Here is a 17,624-nt window from a genome sequence, read left to right as displayed (position 1 = left end):
CCAGAGGGCAGATTATAGATGTGATTATCTCTGATATACACCTTTTTTTTTTAAATTAAAGAAAATTTATTATCATATAGTTATGGAGCCTTTAAATATTTTGACACACTTGAAAATGAGCTTGGAATATCAGTATTTAAAACTATCCCCCCCAAATTAATTAATTACTACATAATTGTAAATAATGAGAACACCTCATTGGATGAAGATCAAACATAGGTGGCTGAAGTTCTCCAAGTTCAATTGCTGTTATTCCTACTGCCCAGATATCACAAAGTTGGTTGTAGCCACCATTCTTCTCCACTGCTGCAACTTCTGGGGCCATCCTAAAAGGGATCAATGAACTTTAACGTTTTTTATTTTTTTAAATGATATGAAATTTGCTACGTCTTGTTATAATCACATACTTTTTATAGTTGAACGAAGAAAAATTAGACAATAGAAATCTATTTAGTCAGAACAATATTTCAACCAAGAAAAAAGTATGTACTTATAAATAATGCTTCTTATATTGGGTGAAAGGGACAAAGATAAAATTATTGAAGGAAACTGTAGACACTCAAAGGGTGTTAAAATGACTAGACCAAGCATCTCTAAAGAAATATTTTTCCAGGAATCGGAAAGGCAAGAGCTGATAACAAGATATGTTTCCCAAGGGAGAGAGGTTATAATCAGCATTTCTAGTAAGGCTGTACACAAGTGATGTGTATTTTGAAAAGGCATATTCACTACCATAGTATAATTTTATATTTAGAAGAACAAGGTGATAGTATAGTGGGGAATAAGATTCTTTTTGTTTTAATGGTTTAACATGCATTAAAAAGAGTAGTCTCTTTCCATCTTCTCCTTGTGAGCGTTGCCTAATCTTGACATTTCAACTTCATGATCATCATTAATATTTCAAATACCCCGAAATTACACAGACCTGACATATCAACTTGGGGAAAGATGAAAAACATTATAAAGCTAAAGGAAGATGAAGGTTTTCCCTATTGGCTCTGCCTGATAGATAAGAAAATTTAGGAAGAGAGAGGGTTGTGTATCATACAATCCTGGGGGAAAATAATTAGCTGGAATAGTTTTTATGCCAAATCCCATTTGCTTGATCAAGTTAAAAAATGGTGCCTCCAGTCCTTCTTTAGTTAGTGTGGGTAGATGAGAGAGAAAGAAGGATGATTTGTAAGAAATCAAAAGGAGAGAGCTACACCTAGAATTTTCTTTCACATTTAAAATATGATCTTTGTTTTTAAAGGAGGTATTGGGAATTGAATTCAGGATCTCACACATGCACCACTAAGCTGCAACCACTCCCAGTGAGAGCTGGTTTTCTTGTTTGTTTTTTTAGGGAGTACCAGTGATCCAACCTGGGACCTCACAGATAGGATGCAGACACCCAACCCCCCGAGCTACATCCACTCCCACAGATTTGGTCTTAAAGGGAGGAAGTTCCTGTCCCTCTGAATCCAAGAGGACACTGAAGGGAAAATGAGAGTAAAGAAGAGACCTGAGAGGCAAATGAAAGGGGGAAGGCTCAGAAGTGAGTTTATCTTCTGTTTCATTTGAAATATTGATGATGAACATGACAATGAAGTGCCAAGATTAGGGAAAGCTCACAAGAAGAAGATGGAAAGAGACTACTCAGGAAAAGGGGCAATTGGGCATAGTTACAGCAAAATGTCATGGTGGTTCCCGGCACAGCCTCTAGACAGCTGCACTCTCCAAAACAGCCACAAGCCACACATGGCCAATGAGCACTTGAAATGTGTGACTAAGGAACTGAACTTTAAATTTTATTTAATTTTAATTTAAACACAGATACTCAATTCAGTTATTAGAAAATTTTTAAGTAGGACTGGAATAACTTGGGTCTGTGAATCTATCCATTTCAACTATAAGTTTTATGACATCTAAATACAGATTAAGGGGAAGCAGATGTGGTTCAGGTGAATGAGTTCCCGTCTACCACATGGGAAGTCTAAGTTCGGTTCCCAGTGCCTCCTGGAGAAGATGCACAAGATGACAGATGACATAACCATAAGACAGCGAGAAAACATAATGAGAGATGCAACAAAGCAGGGAGTGGAGGTGGCGCAGGTGATTAGAACCTCCCTTCAACATGGGAGGTTCCCAGGTTTGGTTCCCAGAGTACCTCCTAGAAAGAGAAGACCAGCATACAGGAAACAGACACACCAAATGCAAATGTGGGGGCAGGGAAAAATAAATAAATAAATCTTTACCACATCAGTCATTCTCCTCCCTACCTTAAAAATCTCTTATCAGGAGACAGAAATGACAAACTTCAAAAGGGGTGCCAGTTTGTAATCCAAAGTCTGGGAACTGAATAGTAGGGGTTTGGATATCTTTTTAAAATGTTTATCTTCTCCCCTTCCCCCCACAATATATGGACCTCTACTTTTTTGGTGGTAGATTCCATTCACTGGGGACATCTGCCTGCTTCTTTACCTTGTGAAAGCTAGCAGGCTGACGCATGGTCCTAAAATCTAAGCCAGAAGGGTAATAACAGGTTTCTGGGACATGTTTGGCCTTACCAACTGTTAGGAGGTGAGGTTCCCTGGTTCTCATGTGGATTTTTAATTGTTGAAATTGTAAAAGCTAAAAGATACCAACTCTTGGCACTTGAGTAATTCTAAAGGATAATAAACTCCTATTTGTTCATAAATTATTGAGAAATTAATAGGAACAATTGATAATTCCCATTATCAGTATTTTACAGTTGAATTATTTGATAAAATGAAATTAAAAGGACACAAAAATACATATTTAGATTTTACATACATCTAATAATTTTGGTGGAGCTTTACATGATTATATAGGCATACATTTCAACAACAAATACTTCTATTCACAGATATTTATTAAGGCTTACTAAATGCCTAGGACCCTGCCCATTTCTAATGATGGAAAGATAAGATGAAAACCATTCCCACAGACCAGTAAGAGAGACAAAGTAGCAGTCTGATATTTATTAATTCCAAACATAGATATTGCATTATGTTTGTAATCTGGTCTGTTCCTCTGGGCATATTAGATTGTATTAGATTCAGAGGTTTCACTTTTACTTTATTAAATCAAGATGAGGGCTTTGATTCCACCATGCCATTAAGGCCTGCAGGGTTGAGTTTCCACCCCTTTGGTGGGGATAAAACAAATTCTCACATGGAAGTAAATACACGGCAAACACCGAGTTGAGTTTTGATGCTGGAGCCCTGGGGAGAGAGCCAAGTTGCTTGCCTGAAAGTTCACAGCTGGCCTTGTGGCAAGAACAGAGCAGCTGAGCCTGGAAACAGAGACAAACCTTATGCCAGCATAAGCTGAAATAGGAAGAAGCTGGGACCACTGAGCCTTAAGAGGAAGGAGGAAGGCTGAACTCTCACGGACATCGCCCACCATCTTGTGTCAACAGGTGGCAACAGACTTTGGGTGAGAAAGTACCTCTTATGGTACCCTGAGTTGGACTCTTTGGGGCCTGGTACCTATAAGTTTCTAACCCAAATAAATAAAGCCAACAGATATCTGGTATTTTGCATCGGCACCCCTTTGGCTGACTAAAATAAACAGTAGCAGTAACAATAACAATAATGGTGACAATATAGTATGGCTCATAGTATAACAGAACTACATACAAGCAGTACTTAACTAGTAATGGTGGAATATCAACACTGGGGTGGTGCAGTGAGGGGAAAAAGATAGAGAAAAAGGAAAAGAAATGTATGCTTTGACCACCATACCCAAACACACTTACAGGCTCTGGGTCACTATGCCTTATTGAGCTGCACTGGATGCAAAATGGCCCAAACAGTGGCTGTTTTATCTATGTGTGCTTGGGAGTGATGATATTAGAGGGAAGGAGGCTGGGAGACATTTACTAGGGAAAGACAACATAATAAATATAATGTGCATGTACACACGTTCTTTTAAAACTCATTATTTTAAAACCTTGAGTTCTTTCCTCTGAATTTTGATCGTTTGGGGCAAATTTTTATCTCTGTTTAGTTTCTGTTTTGTGAATCTTGCTTTATAATATGGGAAAAGAAAAGAACATCTAAAACCCATGAAGGTGAGGGAAAAGTTTCCAAAAATGGGGGACTGAACTGAGGACTTGATGAATTAGCATGGAGCTAAGGGGGTTATAAAGCCTAGATATTTCAGGAAGAGGAAACAATGCAAAGGCATGGAGATAGGGGATAGCACGGAACACCTGGAGGCTGGTAGGACAGTGTGACCTGATGTGTGATTTGTAAACTGATATGGGGCTACAAACTTATCAAATTATGATGAGTACAAAAATTAAGAGTAAGCATTTACTGTCATCCAAATGCATGACCATTTCCCTAGTAATTAATTTTTTTCTTTTACAAACGTTAGCAGTCTGTGATAAACAGGAAATGAAAGAAAAAACAGGTCTTTCACCACAGATGATTTGAGAGGGTCTAAAAAGTGTTTGGAAAATGATGTAGGGGCTAGATGATGAATGATTTATTGACCTTACAAGGGAGTTTAGACTTTACTGTGAAAATGATGAGGTCTACTGAAAGATTTAATTATGGGTATAAACTTGATCTAAAACTTACGATGGTGTGAGAAGAGAAGATATCAAAGTTAGGCAGATGAGTTAGAGGACCATTTCAAAAGACCAGGGAAAAAAAGGATAAAGGACTTTTTGAAGTGGCAGGAGAGTTAGAATGAAAGGGGTTGATTTAAGAGTCCTGTGGGAAGCGGATTTGGTTCAAATGATAGAGCATCTGCCTACTACATGGGAGGTCCAAGGTTCAAACCCAGGGCCTCCTGACCCATGTGGTGAGCTGGCCCACATGCAGTGCTGATGCACGCAAGGAGTGCCATGCTACACAGGGGTGTCCCCGCAAAGGGGAGCCTCATGTACAAGGAGTGTGCCTGGTAAGGAGAGTCGCCCCGCGTGAAAAAAGCGCAGCCTGCCCAGGAGTGGTGCCGCGCACACACACAGAAAGCTGACACAGAAAGATGACGCAACAAAAAGAGAAAGAGACACAGATTTCCGGTGCTGCTGACAAGAATACAAGCAGACAGAGAAGAACACACGCGGACACAGAACACAAAGTGAATGGACACAGAGAGCAGACAATGTCAGGGCAGGGAAGGGGAGAGAAACAAATAAAAAATAAAGCTTAAAAAAAAAAGTTATTCCAGAGCAGTAGTATCAAGTGGGGTTTTGTATAAAAAAGAGTCTATTTTAAGTATAAAATGTTTGTAGGTATCTAAGCAGAGCTACTATCAAACAACTATTGAATATATAGAAGACTGAAGGTCAATTGAGTAGTAGAGTTAGATATTTGGATGTCAGTGGTGTATCATGATGACACTTAAAAGTTATAATGAGTAGATAATATTACTTAGGGAAATGTGTAATTTTTTTAATGTCCACTATTTTGAAAATTAAGTTGCTTTTATTATACATGCACTTAAGTTACAAAGTTATAACACATTGTCTCTGAACTTCAGTGTGGCTAACAAGTATACATATATATATGCCAACATATAGCTATATATGCAATATGCAAAAGCTATACACTTAATAATGGATATAGGAGTAAAAAGAAGATGATGACCATGGAGGAAGATAACTGAAGGTTTGGAAGCAGATGTGGCTCAAGTGATAAGGCCTCCGCCTACCATATGGGAGGACCTGGGTTCGATGGTGAAAAAGAAGAGGACAAAGTGTGCCGGCACAGCAAGCCCAGAGTCCGCATGGTGAGCCGAGTGCTCATGCAGTGAGCCAAGTTTCCCATGTGGTGAGCCGAGTACCCACGCGCTGAGCTGAGTGCTCACACGAGGGCCCGCGTGGTGAGACAAGTGCCCGCGCAGTGAACCAGTGCCCACGCAAATGAGTTATGCAGCAAGATGATGACACAACAAAAGAGAGATGAAGGGGAGAGTCAAGGTGAAGCACAGCAGAGACCAGGAAGTGAGGTGGTGCAACTGACAGGGAACCTCTCTCCACATTAGAGGTCCCCAGGATCGAATCCTGGTGAATCCCAGAGGAGAAAGATGAGAAGACAAAAAAAAGAGAAACAGGGAAAACGGACTTTGGCCCAGTGGTTAGGGCGTCCGTCTACCATATGGGAGGTCCGCAGTTCAAACCCCGGGCCTCCTTGACCCGTGTGGAGCTGGCCATGCGCAGTGCTGATGCGCGCAAGGAGTGCTGTGCCACGCAAGGGTGTCCCCCGTGTGGGGGAGCCCCCACGCACAAGGAGTGCGCCCGTGAGGAAAGTCGCCCAGCGTGAAAAGAAAGTGCAGCCTGCCCAGGAATGGCGCCACCCACACTTCCTGTGCTGCTGAAGACAACAGAAGCGGACGAAGAAACAAAAGCAGACAAAGAAACAAGACGCAGCAAATAGACACCAAGAACAGACAACCAGGGGAGGGGGGGAAATTAAAATAAATAAATAAATCTTTAAAAAAAAAAAAAAAAGAGAAACAGATACAGAAGATCACAGCAAATGGACAAAGACAGCAAAAACTGCAGTATGGGTGGAGGGGAAAGGAAAATAAAATAAAATAAAATAAAAAGAAGTCCTTAACTTAAAAAAAAAAGATAATTGAAGGCAAGTTTCATGGAGGAAAGAGGATGAGCTGGAGCCAGGAAAGTAAATGAGTGACATACATCATATCCTTTGGAATCAGATAACAATGAGAGTGCTAAGCAGATCAGGCCTGCCAAACACTTGCTAGCTCAGTGGTAAGGAGAGCTGTTATTGGTCAGTGTGCCTTGGTTAAAGAAAGGCAGAGTGTGTGCTACCCTTAAGAATGGGCAGGACTTAAGATAAATAAAGAAGGATATCCTAGGGAAATAACCAACAAAGCAATAGTAGTAATATTATATCTGGGATAGTCAGGGTACAAAACCAGGCAATTTTGACTAGAGAAAAGTGTTCACAGGGAGGACAGTCACAAAGAGAGACTAAAGAGGGAAATAGGTATGCAATAAGGAAAAATTCTATATGTAATTCTAACACAAGTATGCTTTCTTTTAACTTGTATGCAAATGTTATTTACTGGGGCATTTTTCTGTTCTCTTCTGAAGAGACTCTGGAACATATGTATATAAAATATATACGGAAGAAAACAAGGCAACCAGAGAGAAGCTGTTTCATGCTTTCACCGACAATTTTTATTTAAACACCACACACACATTTTTTATAAAAGTGGTACTATATTACATTTGCTACCTTTTAGATTGCTTTTTTGATTAACAGTATATCATGGACATATCCCTGACCATTTAATCACCTTTTATAACATGAATTTTAACAGCAGCATATATTCTACTGAATGTACATAATTTAATTCCTGTTGCACATTAATATCTTCTCTCATTTTTATTAAAATACTGTGATTAAGCTCTTTATATTCAAATCTGTATGCTCCTCTGATGTAAATTATGACAAGTGAAATTACTTTAACTAAAGGGCATAAACTTTCCTTGGAGTTTTTGAAATATTATGGCCAAATTATCCTTCAAAATTGTTCTACCTATTTCCACTTTCACTACTATTGTACAAATAATAATGATAGCAGTATAACCCATGATTCCAAACTTCCTTCAATTTTATAGAAAAGAATTTCATTATTCTTTTGTTCATTGAATATAAACACTTTTCATATTTTATGACAACCTCTATGTATTATTTTAAGAACTAGCTGCCTCTAATGAGACTTTTATTAATTTGTAAGAACTAATTATATATTAAAGATACTGAATCTAGTTTGTCATATTTTTTGCCAACATTTCTTGGTTTGTTACCTCCCTTTTAATTTCATTTAAGCTGATGAACATATGTAAGTTTTAAATTTTCATTAGTTAAATCTATCAATCATTTCTTTTAAAGCTTATTTCTTGTTTATTTATTTATTTATTTTTAGGAGGTACTGGGGATTGAACCTAGGATCTCATACATGGGAGGCAGGCACTCAAATCCCTGAACCATACCTGCTCCCTCCCCTTTAAAGTTTCATACCAAAAAAGGCTTTCTTACTTCTGAAAGCAGGTTCTTTTGGTTTCTTTCTTTTCTTTTCTTTTCTTTTCTTTTTTTGAGTTTTAAAATGAGTATTTTATTCGGGAAGCAGACTTGGCCCAGTGGATAGGGAATCTGTCTCCCACACGGGAGGTCCGTGGTTCAGACCCCAGGCCTCCTTGACCCGTGTGCAGCTGGCCAACATGCAGTGCTGATGTGCGCAAGGAGTGCCCTGCCATGCAGGGGTGTCCCCAGCACAGGGGAGCCCCACACGCAAGGAGTGTGCCTGGTAAGGAGAGCCGCCCTGCGCGAAAGAAAGTGCAGGCTGCCCAAGAATGGCACCACACACAGGGAGAGCTGACACGGCAAGATGATGCAACAAAAAAGAAACACAGATTCCCAAGCCGTTGACAACAACAGAAACGGACAAAAAGAAGAACACGCAGCAAATGGACATAGAGAACAGACAACTGGGGTGGGGTGGGGGGGAAGGGGAGAGAAATAAATAAAAAATTAATCTTAAAAAAAAAAAGTATATTAAAGAATGTTTGACAACTTGTCATTTAAAAAAAGTTGTTTCTTCATGCTGTATAATAAGGTAATTAAGAGGCTAGAGAGTTATAAGCTCCTGGAATTCCCTTATAGTAGAGCTGAGTATAGTTATTTCTGCATTGCTAGAATAAATTAAAAAGTGTCTTCTATGCTTCTCTTCAAAAGTGAAGAATAATAACAGAAGATGGCATAAAAAAGCCAATTTTTTTCCTATTCATTCTGTAGTACTAGAGCTGGTATTTTTTATTATCACTTTATCCACATTAGTAAGCTCAGTCATCTCTTTGAATTCAACATCATTCAATAAGAAAGTCCACACATTTTGTAGTATCTGTAGTTATTTAGAGAGCCCCTAAAACTGACTCTGATCTTGACTCTCTGAATTTACAGTCTATTAAAACCAAAGTAGAACTTGAAGGGCAAGTTGGGGGGGGGGGGTGACCTACTGAGACTGTATGTATTCATCTAGGCCCTCCTGAACACTGTCCCAAAATGGTATTTCTATATAACTGATAGGCCATGGCTTTGGAAGAAAAAATGTTTTTTCTTATTCAGGTTTGCACTGATGTCCTCTGGAGAAGGTGCATCCCACCGCAGAATAGATAGAAGCTGCGCAGAGGGTACTCCTCTGACCATCTCTTCAGCAACCACAGAGAGTGGTTTCCCTTTCATATTTAAGATTTTAATATGCAAATTATTTTCATTAGGTATGAGAGATGGAGTTATTTTAAATTTCTTTCCAAATAATAAGTCACCCAAATACTGCTTATTAAAAATTCTAATCTTTCAAGTAAATTTTTATGTGTCATTTTTAATAACATTTATTAAATTATTTTACATATTAAGGTTTACTACTAGGCTTGCTATTGTATTTCAATGATTTGTCTGTCAATAATCCAAGCATTTTTTAAAAAAGATTACTTTATCAGTAATTGGTAGTAAGCATTTGGAGGAGGGGTGGCTGGTACAGACTAATGGTAGGTTAGGATGCATGAGTTTTAACAACTATAAAGTCCTAAATTAAACCAGAAGCAACAACAGAAGAAAGGTTAAGAAAATTATGAGACATGAGTCTTTCTTTTGAGAATCTCATGCCTTATAAGTCCTCTCAAAAGAAGATTCCAGGGACAGTAGGAATTATTAGCACTTCACAATACAGGGTAGGCGGCGGACTTGGCCCAGTGGTTAGGGTGTCTGTCTACCACATGGGAGGTCTGTGGTTCAAACCCAGGGCCTCCTTGACCCGTGTGCAGCTGGCTCAAACACAGTGCTGATGCGTGCAAGGAGTGCCCTGCCACGCAGGGGTGTACCCCATGTAAGGGAGCCCCACGTGCAAGGAGTGCACCCAGAGCGAAAGAAAGTGCAGCCTGCCCAGGAATGGTGCCGCACACACGGAGAGCTGACACAAGATGACAAAACAAAACAAAAAGAAACACAGATTCCCGTGCCACTGACAACAACAGAAGCAGACAAAGAAAGAAGACACAGCGAATAGACACAGAGAACCGATAACTGGGGTGGGGGGGAAGGGGAGAGAAATAAATAAATAAATACATAAATCTTAAAAAACAAAAACAAAAAACAATACAGGGTAAGTTAAATAATGAAAATGAGTATCCAATTTCCCTAATCTAATCAAGAAGTGTACAAGTCTCCTGATGTCCAGTCACTGAATCACTTGTATTAACCAGGTATCAAAGCTGATTACTAATTGTGAAGAAAAGATAATGTACCAAATTCAGTTGATTATTGGTAATGTCTTACCAATAAGGGGTGCCAATGAAAGATTTTCTCTTTGCAATGGTAGCTGTTATTTTTGCAGCCACACCAAAGTCAGCTGGTGGGGAAAAAAACACAAAAATTTTAGTTTTCAATAAAACAAACATTTCTAAGTTTCTCTTTTAGCCACGGCACTAATAATAAATCAGATATGAATGCTAGTACAAATTGAATACCTAAATCTCCTCTTGCTTGGCTCAAGATATAATCATTAAAAGAAAAGAGTTTATTGATATTTTACTAGCATGGAAGCACTTTATTAAGAACAAAGTTATTAAAAATATTTTTATTACAAACACATTCAAGTTAATTTGGAAAAACAAGCAACAACAAAACACATGGTAAAGACACCCACCTGGATTCCTTTTATCCTTACACAACTAAGCAAGCATTTTAGTGCTTTTAGGAAAAAAAAAATAATTTTTTCCCTATGTGTAACTATTTTATTGATGTTGTTAAACATGGTTATAAAAGACTAAATACTCATACAGTTCAGGTTTCGGCCATTTAACACACTAGAGGATTTTCTTCTTACATATAGTTCATAACTATTAACTTTGATGACTGAATAAAATGCTAAAAGTGAATTTTTCACAGTTTAACAATTTTTCAATTTGCTAGATCTATGACTGCATTTTATTTTCTATTGTAAATAATGCTTTATTACCTCAGTGAATATGGATTTTCATTCTTTAAACTTAATTTCCATATACAATCTCGGTAGTAGAATTACTGGATCAAAAAATGAACATTATTGTGGCTCATGGTATTAAATATTAAATGCATATTTTACTTATACAGTGATAATTCTCATATAAAATTTTAAATTCTTTGGAAAGAATTTTAGGAACTTGAAATAACATACCTAATTTTACATCACCGTGGTCGGTCAATAAAATATTTGCACCCTAAAACACAAACAATAAAAATTAGCATCATAAAATTTCTTCAAATTAAATTAGCAATGTAAATATAACAAATAAACTTACTTTGATATCTCTATGCATTTTGCCTTTAGTATGCAAATAAGCAAGACCCTGAAGTTAAAAAAAAAAAAAGTATGGATTAGCAAAACTGTACATTTTGTAATTAAATTCTTATTTAATTACAAATAAGAATTTATTATTATAAATAATAAATTATAAAGGGGGGAGGACCAAGACAGGTATTTTTTGTTCTTAAATTAATCAATGCTTATTATATCTGAAAAGATTTCTAATTCATTTTCTGGTAAAAGGCAGAAATATTTTATTAAAATATCCTATTTCTACAGCACAAAAAAATTTCCTCATCACATTTAGAAATTTGCTATCATTGTTACCTTTCATCTTTCATATATGATGTCTTTTTGCTCTGGCTATGTTTAAGATTCTCTTTATCAAATGAACAATTTGATTATGCTATGCTTTACTGTGGTTTTATGCACCTTTCTTATGCCCGGGATCCACTGAGCTCTTTGGATCTATGGATTTATAGTTTTCATCAAATCTGGAAACTTTTCAGCTATTATTTTTCCAAACATTGTTTCTATCTCCCTTTTCTCACCTTTACTTCAGAAACACCAATTTCACACATAGTAGATCACTTTATTTGTCCCACAGCTTAATGATGACCTTTTCACTTTTTAAAATTCTTTTTTTTTTTTTTGGTGTGTGACTTTATTTTGGATACTTTTCACTACTCTGTCTTTAAGTTCATTAATTCTTTCTTTTGTCATAGCCAACTTACTGTTAATCCTATGCAGTGTTCCTCCATGAAACTCTATGGTTTTCATCTCTAAAAGTCTGATTGGGCATTTTGTTTTTTAACATGTCTCTACTTAATTTGTTGAACATCCTGAATATAATTATTCTAATTGTTTCAATGTCCTTTTCTGCTAATTCTAACATCTGTATCAGTGTCTGAGCTATTTTTGTTTCTTTACAAATATTTAATTTTTTAAAATTGTGGTAAATTATACATAACAATAATAATCTTAACCATTTTAAGGGGACAGTTCTTTGACATTAAGTACCCTAACAAAACTATAATTTATACCACTATTTCCAGACAATTTTCATCATCAGAAATCAAAACTCATACTCATTTAATAATAACATCCCACTCCAACCCCAATCCTGGTAACCACTATTCTGCTTTCTGTGAATTTTCTCACTCTAAGTATATCAAAGGAGAAATCATACAATATTTGCCCTTTTTGTGTCTGGCTTATTTTACTCAATATGATGCCTTCAAGGTTCATGCAGGTTGTAACACGTACTAGTACTTGACGTCTTTTTATGGCAAATGATAATCTATTGCACAGATACATCACATTTTTAAAAGTCCATTCATTAGTTTCTGAATATTTTGAGTTGTCTCACCTTTGACTATTACAAATCATGTTGCTATATAAGTATTCATGTGAATATGCTTACTTTCTCTTGGGTATTTATCTATGAGTAACTGCCTGGTCATATAATAATTCTATGTTTAACTTTCTGAGAAATTGTCAAACTGTTTTCCACAGTGATCGCAACATTTCACAATCCCATCAACAATGTATGAGAGTTCCTATTTCTCTTCATCCAAATCAACATTTAACTATTTTTGAGTTTTTAAATAATAAGCTATCCCAGTGGGTGTGAAGTGGTATCTTATTGTTTTAATTTACATCTTCTGATAGAATACCAAACTACATTTACTGTTTACAGTAGTAAAGGACAACAAATAATGTAAAAATTGGTGAATAAACACAATAAAGCCAACAAAAAGTCCCATCCTAGCCCTGTATAGCAAAATGCCAAGGCAATGAGGATATTTTCAGCAAAATATCAAGTGTGCAAGAGATGATCAGTTTGATCAGTTGTGGTCCAACCATTCAAGTGACTACAGAAAAGGTAGACACTGGTCATCAGGTAGCAAAGAATCCTGACTGAAGGACAAAAGACAGAACTATGGAAAATTTTAATTGGCAAAGATCCCAAAATATTTCAAAGAACTGAAATCATTGTACTGACAAAGGTCTTTGGAAAGCAGCAGAACAAAGGTTGGTGAGACCCTGGAGAGTAGTATCAAGTCATTCTCCCACAGGTCTTGTTTTCAACCGCACTTTGAAGTGGCCTTTTACACAATGATATAACTGTAAGCAATACTTAATCTTACTTTTTAACATATAGACCATAATTACTCATTAGAGGCAAATAGAAGAAGAAATCTGAAACCACGATACTATTACCAAATGGGAACTCTGGTCACTGTTTTCTTCCATATTAAAAAAAAAAAAAAGGGAAAGCCAATTCAGTCATGCCAGCTGTTGCCCAATGTACTGAGCAGTGGTGGTGGGGCTCCTAAGCATCAAGGAGTAGGGAATGTTCAGGGCCATATTATTGAAGGACTTTTTTCTTTTTAAATTAGTTTTTTTACAAATCAATTTTATTGATACATTACTATTAATAAAGCACAGATCCATCCAAAATGTACAATCAATGGCATCTGGTAAAATCACATAGTTGTGCATTTACTTCATTTTTAGAACATTTGCATTATTCTAGTAATAATAATAAATAAATAAGAAACAAAAAAACAAAACTCATCACCTCTCAATTGGTTATTTTTCTTCTTTTACCTTTTAAGAAGCACTCCATTATTTTCCCTTCAACTTTACCATATTCTAATGAAACTTAAAATTTGCAATATTTGGCATTTTAATAATAAAGTAAAATTTTGCCTTCCATCTCCATCATTCCCCTAAAATTTGTCCAACAGAAGTATCCCCACTGCAGTGAACCTGAGTCAGCCACATGATTAGAAAAAGCGGAGATGGGGTTGGGTGGGGTGGGTTGAAGAATTGCAGCACCTGGGAATAAGATCTCCACCTGCAGACTAGAAGTAGACATTGAGGTCACAAGTTTGAAGGGAAAAAACTGCAAGAGGAGAAAAAATGAAAACAAAAACAAACCAAAAATCTGGCAACTGATTTTACCTAAACAAACAAATCTTGTTGGCCCAATTTAAGTTGTAGATTAATCCCCGCAGATACAGTTTTGAATTGCACACAGCACATCAGAAAAATAATTTCGGTGACTGCCCTCAAGTTTCAGCAGATTCCTTTGAGATTAGCATGTTTATGTGTTTACCATTTAAAAGCAAATGCAAGGACAGATGACATGGTGTGGCAATGGTGCTTCTAGATGCCATGCCCCAAGAGGCTAATGGCCTCATGCATTGAATCCAGTCTGCTGCTGGAAATCACTGATGGTGTCTCCTCCACTTAAGCTGATGGAACATGTCCTGCTGTCCTTATCCTCCATCTCCGGTTGTGCTGGGGTATCTGTTCTATTAATTGGTTGCCCATCAAACCTGAATCTAATCTGCCTCATTGGTAAGTCCTGTCTTTTGCAGAATGTCTTCATAAGAGTGCTCCACGGAGTGTAACTTGATGACTGACATCCTGCCTGGCTACTTTTATATTGACACGGTCTTTTTGTTTTTACTCCCTCCTTGGGCTTCTCCTTGGACATGGCTAGAGGAGGCACTGATGGGAAGGCAGTGTTGAGCTGGTGAGTCACAGTCTCAGTCCCGTTACTCTCCCTTAATTTACATTGTTAATGGCTAATAGTATAAGGATCTTTTCATACATTAGCCATGTGAATGATCATTTTTGGAAAAATGTTTATTCAAATCCAGATCCATTTTTAAAAATTGGGTTTTTTGTTGCTGAGTTTTAAGAGTCTGTCATATATTCTGAATGTTAAACCCTTATTAGAGATATGGTGTGGTGGTTTGAAGCTACATGTACCCCAGAAAGACATGTTCCTAAATTTAAGTAATTTTTTGTGGGTGTGGACCCACTGTAAGTAGGACCTTTTGATGAGGCTACATCGGTTAAGGTATGACCCACCTCATTCAGGATGGGTCTTAATTCTCTTACTGTGTCCTTTATAAATGGAATGAATACAGAGAGAGAAAGGAGAAAACTATGGAAGCAAGAAACTGAAAATTAAACCTGGAAAAGAAGGGAGAAACCAGCAGATGCTACCATGTGGCTTCTTGCCATGTGGCAGAGGAGCAAAGGATGGCTGGTAACCAGTCTTCAGGAAGAAAGTATTACCTTGATGATGCCTTGATGTGGACAAGTTCTTGGCCTCAAAACTGTAAGTGAATAAATTACCACTGCTTAAGTCAAATCATTTCATGGTATTTCTTTGAACAGTCTAGAAAACCAAAACATATGGTTTCCAAGTATTTTCTTCCATTCTATGGGTTGTTTGGTTCACTTTCTTCACAATGTCACTTTCTTCATAATATCCTCCATAGTAACAAAGCTTTCAATTTTGATGAAGTACATTAATTTTTTATTTTATTGCTTGTGCTTTTGATGTAAAATCTAAAAATCCATTGCAATACTTCATTGCTGACTTTTTTTTGGTATTTATTGCTTTTTTGTACTATGCCATTTTGATTTCCTTTTCTTTTTGCTATACAGTCAGACTTTGGTACTCAACCACTTTGTAACTCATCAAATTTGGTACTTGATGCATTTTAACGCAAACATTTTGTCCCAGTAATTTGTTTGGTACTGGACATGCAAGCTAGAACTTGTTGATGTTGGTTGCCTCAAGACTTGCTACACTTTTCAGCTGAAACAAAGGGTCATGTGTTAGGCACATGGTAGCTCTTGCCCTGTGCACATCCCACTGCAGTCTTACCCTAGCTTCTGAGGTCATTCTGTGTATTTTTGCATTTTTTTTCCTTCATCATGGGTCCTAAAAAAATGAGCAGCGACTGCATTGAGAAGAAAAGAAAATTACTTGCAGCACCACTGAGCAAAAAAAAAGAGAAATAATAGGTAAATACGAGAATGGTATTTGCATTACTGATCTTGCTAGGGAATACAGTATGCCTAGAACCGTCTCCACCATCATTAAGAGTAAAGAAGTGATAAAAAAGGTTGATGTTGCTCAAACAAGTTGAAAAGCTGTTATTAATTTGGGTGAACAAGAAGCAGATAGCAGGCACTGCAACAATGTATCAGAAGCCTTGACATGTGAAAAAGCAAGAGTGTTACCTACCAATCTTTTGAAAAATCAAACCCGAACTGAGCGATGACAGTGACAGTGTCGAACTTATAAGGCCAGGAACAGCTGGTCTGATCATTTAAAAAAAGAGGACCCGTATCCATAGTGACGTGAGACATGGCAAGGCAGCAAGTGCTAATAAAAAGACTGCTGATGAATTCTTCAGTGAATTTCAAGACTATGTAGAGGCTGAGTGTTTTATTCCCCACCAAGTTTTTAACTGTGATGAGATCCATTTTTCAGGTGAGGAGGAGATAAGGGAGGATGTCCCCAGTACCTTAATAACAGAAATATGTGCAAAATGGGCAGAAGTTCAAAACTTTGCGAAGCACCATCCGGACAAAGCTCTGACAAGCAGAAATGTGAATTTATTGAATGACCAAACAATTTCACACTTTCAAGGAATTTTGAAAAGAAGACAGAAGCAGTTCTCATTGGATAAGTTTTCAGTGAAAGTGACAAAGTGTGTGTGGTGCAAGTTGAAAAAAGGTGGAAAAGAGAAAAAACACCTGAGGAGTAAGTGCCCGATGTTGTGCTGCAGGGGAACTCTCCTTCCAAGCAATACTCCATCTAACCTTTCCTCCTCACCACTCTCCTCCCAGCATCCCATTAGGCCATGGACTCTTCTCAATACAAGGGAAATTTTTATTTTAGTTAATCTAAATATTTAATAATTTTTAGGTTTATTTCTCATGTAAAGTAATGACAACCCTATCTTTTAAAATACTGCCTTAGAAATGTGCATTGTCTTTGGTTTGGGAATACATTTATTTACATTATTCCTTAAGGGAAAAATTTGTTTGGTATTCATCATTTTTGGTATTTGTAGCACCTCTTAGAACCAATTATTGACTACCAAGGTACCACTTTATTTTTAAAATATTTTCTTAGGAGTCACCTTTGCAATTACAATCAACATCTTAAACTAGTAACAACATAGTTTCTATGGTATAAAAACTCTACTCCTGTATATCTCCATCCCATCTTTATATTGTTATTGCCTCTGATTACACCTTTATATGCCCATTAACAAAGACTTAAGATTTTATTTTACACGTTTGCCTGTTAAGTCTTAGAAGGGGTGAAAAATGTTAAAAAACCAAAGTATAATAATACAAAGATTATATATTTACCCATACCAATGTTGTTTATTTCTTCTTATGGCTTTGAGTTACTATCTTTATTTCCTTTATGTCCTTTTATTTTGGATTGAAGGACTTAC

At 36.9% G+C, this 17,624-nt stretch overlaps 1 protein-coding gene across 2 annotated transcripts in view; it reads right to left on the bottom strand.

Moving 5' to 3' along the window:
* Positions 1-17,624, bottom strand: part of MAP4K5 (mitogen-activated protein kinase kinase kinase kinase 5) — a 160,941-nt gene that overhangs the window by 50,634 nt on the left and 92,683 nt on the right. For both annotated transcript variants that reach the window (XM_058293444.2, XM_058293445.2), the window contains exons 7-10: positions 11,333-11,380; positions 11,209-11,251; positions 10,329-10,401; positions 195-326 (exon numbers count right to left, since the gene is read on the bottom strand). In XM_058293444.2, the coding sequence (XP_058149427.1) occupies positions 195-326; positions 10,329-10,401; positions 11,209-11,251; positions 11,333-11,380 (296 nt within the window). The remainder of the gene's footprint in view (positions 1-194; positions 327-10,328; positions 10,402-11,208; positions 11,252-11,332; positions 11,381-17,624) is intronic.

Source organism: Dasypus novemcinctus, chromosome 3 (assembly GCF_030445035.2).
Source record: "Dasypus novemcinctus isolate mDasNov1 chromosome 3, mDasNov1.1.hap2, whole genome shotgun sequence".
NCBI classification, from domain to species: Eukaryota; Metazoa; Chordata; class Mammalia; order Cingulata; family Dasypodidae; genus Dasypus; species Dasypus novemcinctus.
Note: the sequence above shows the minus strand (reverse complement) of the source record. Positions and strands in the feature narration are given on the sequence as shown.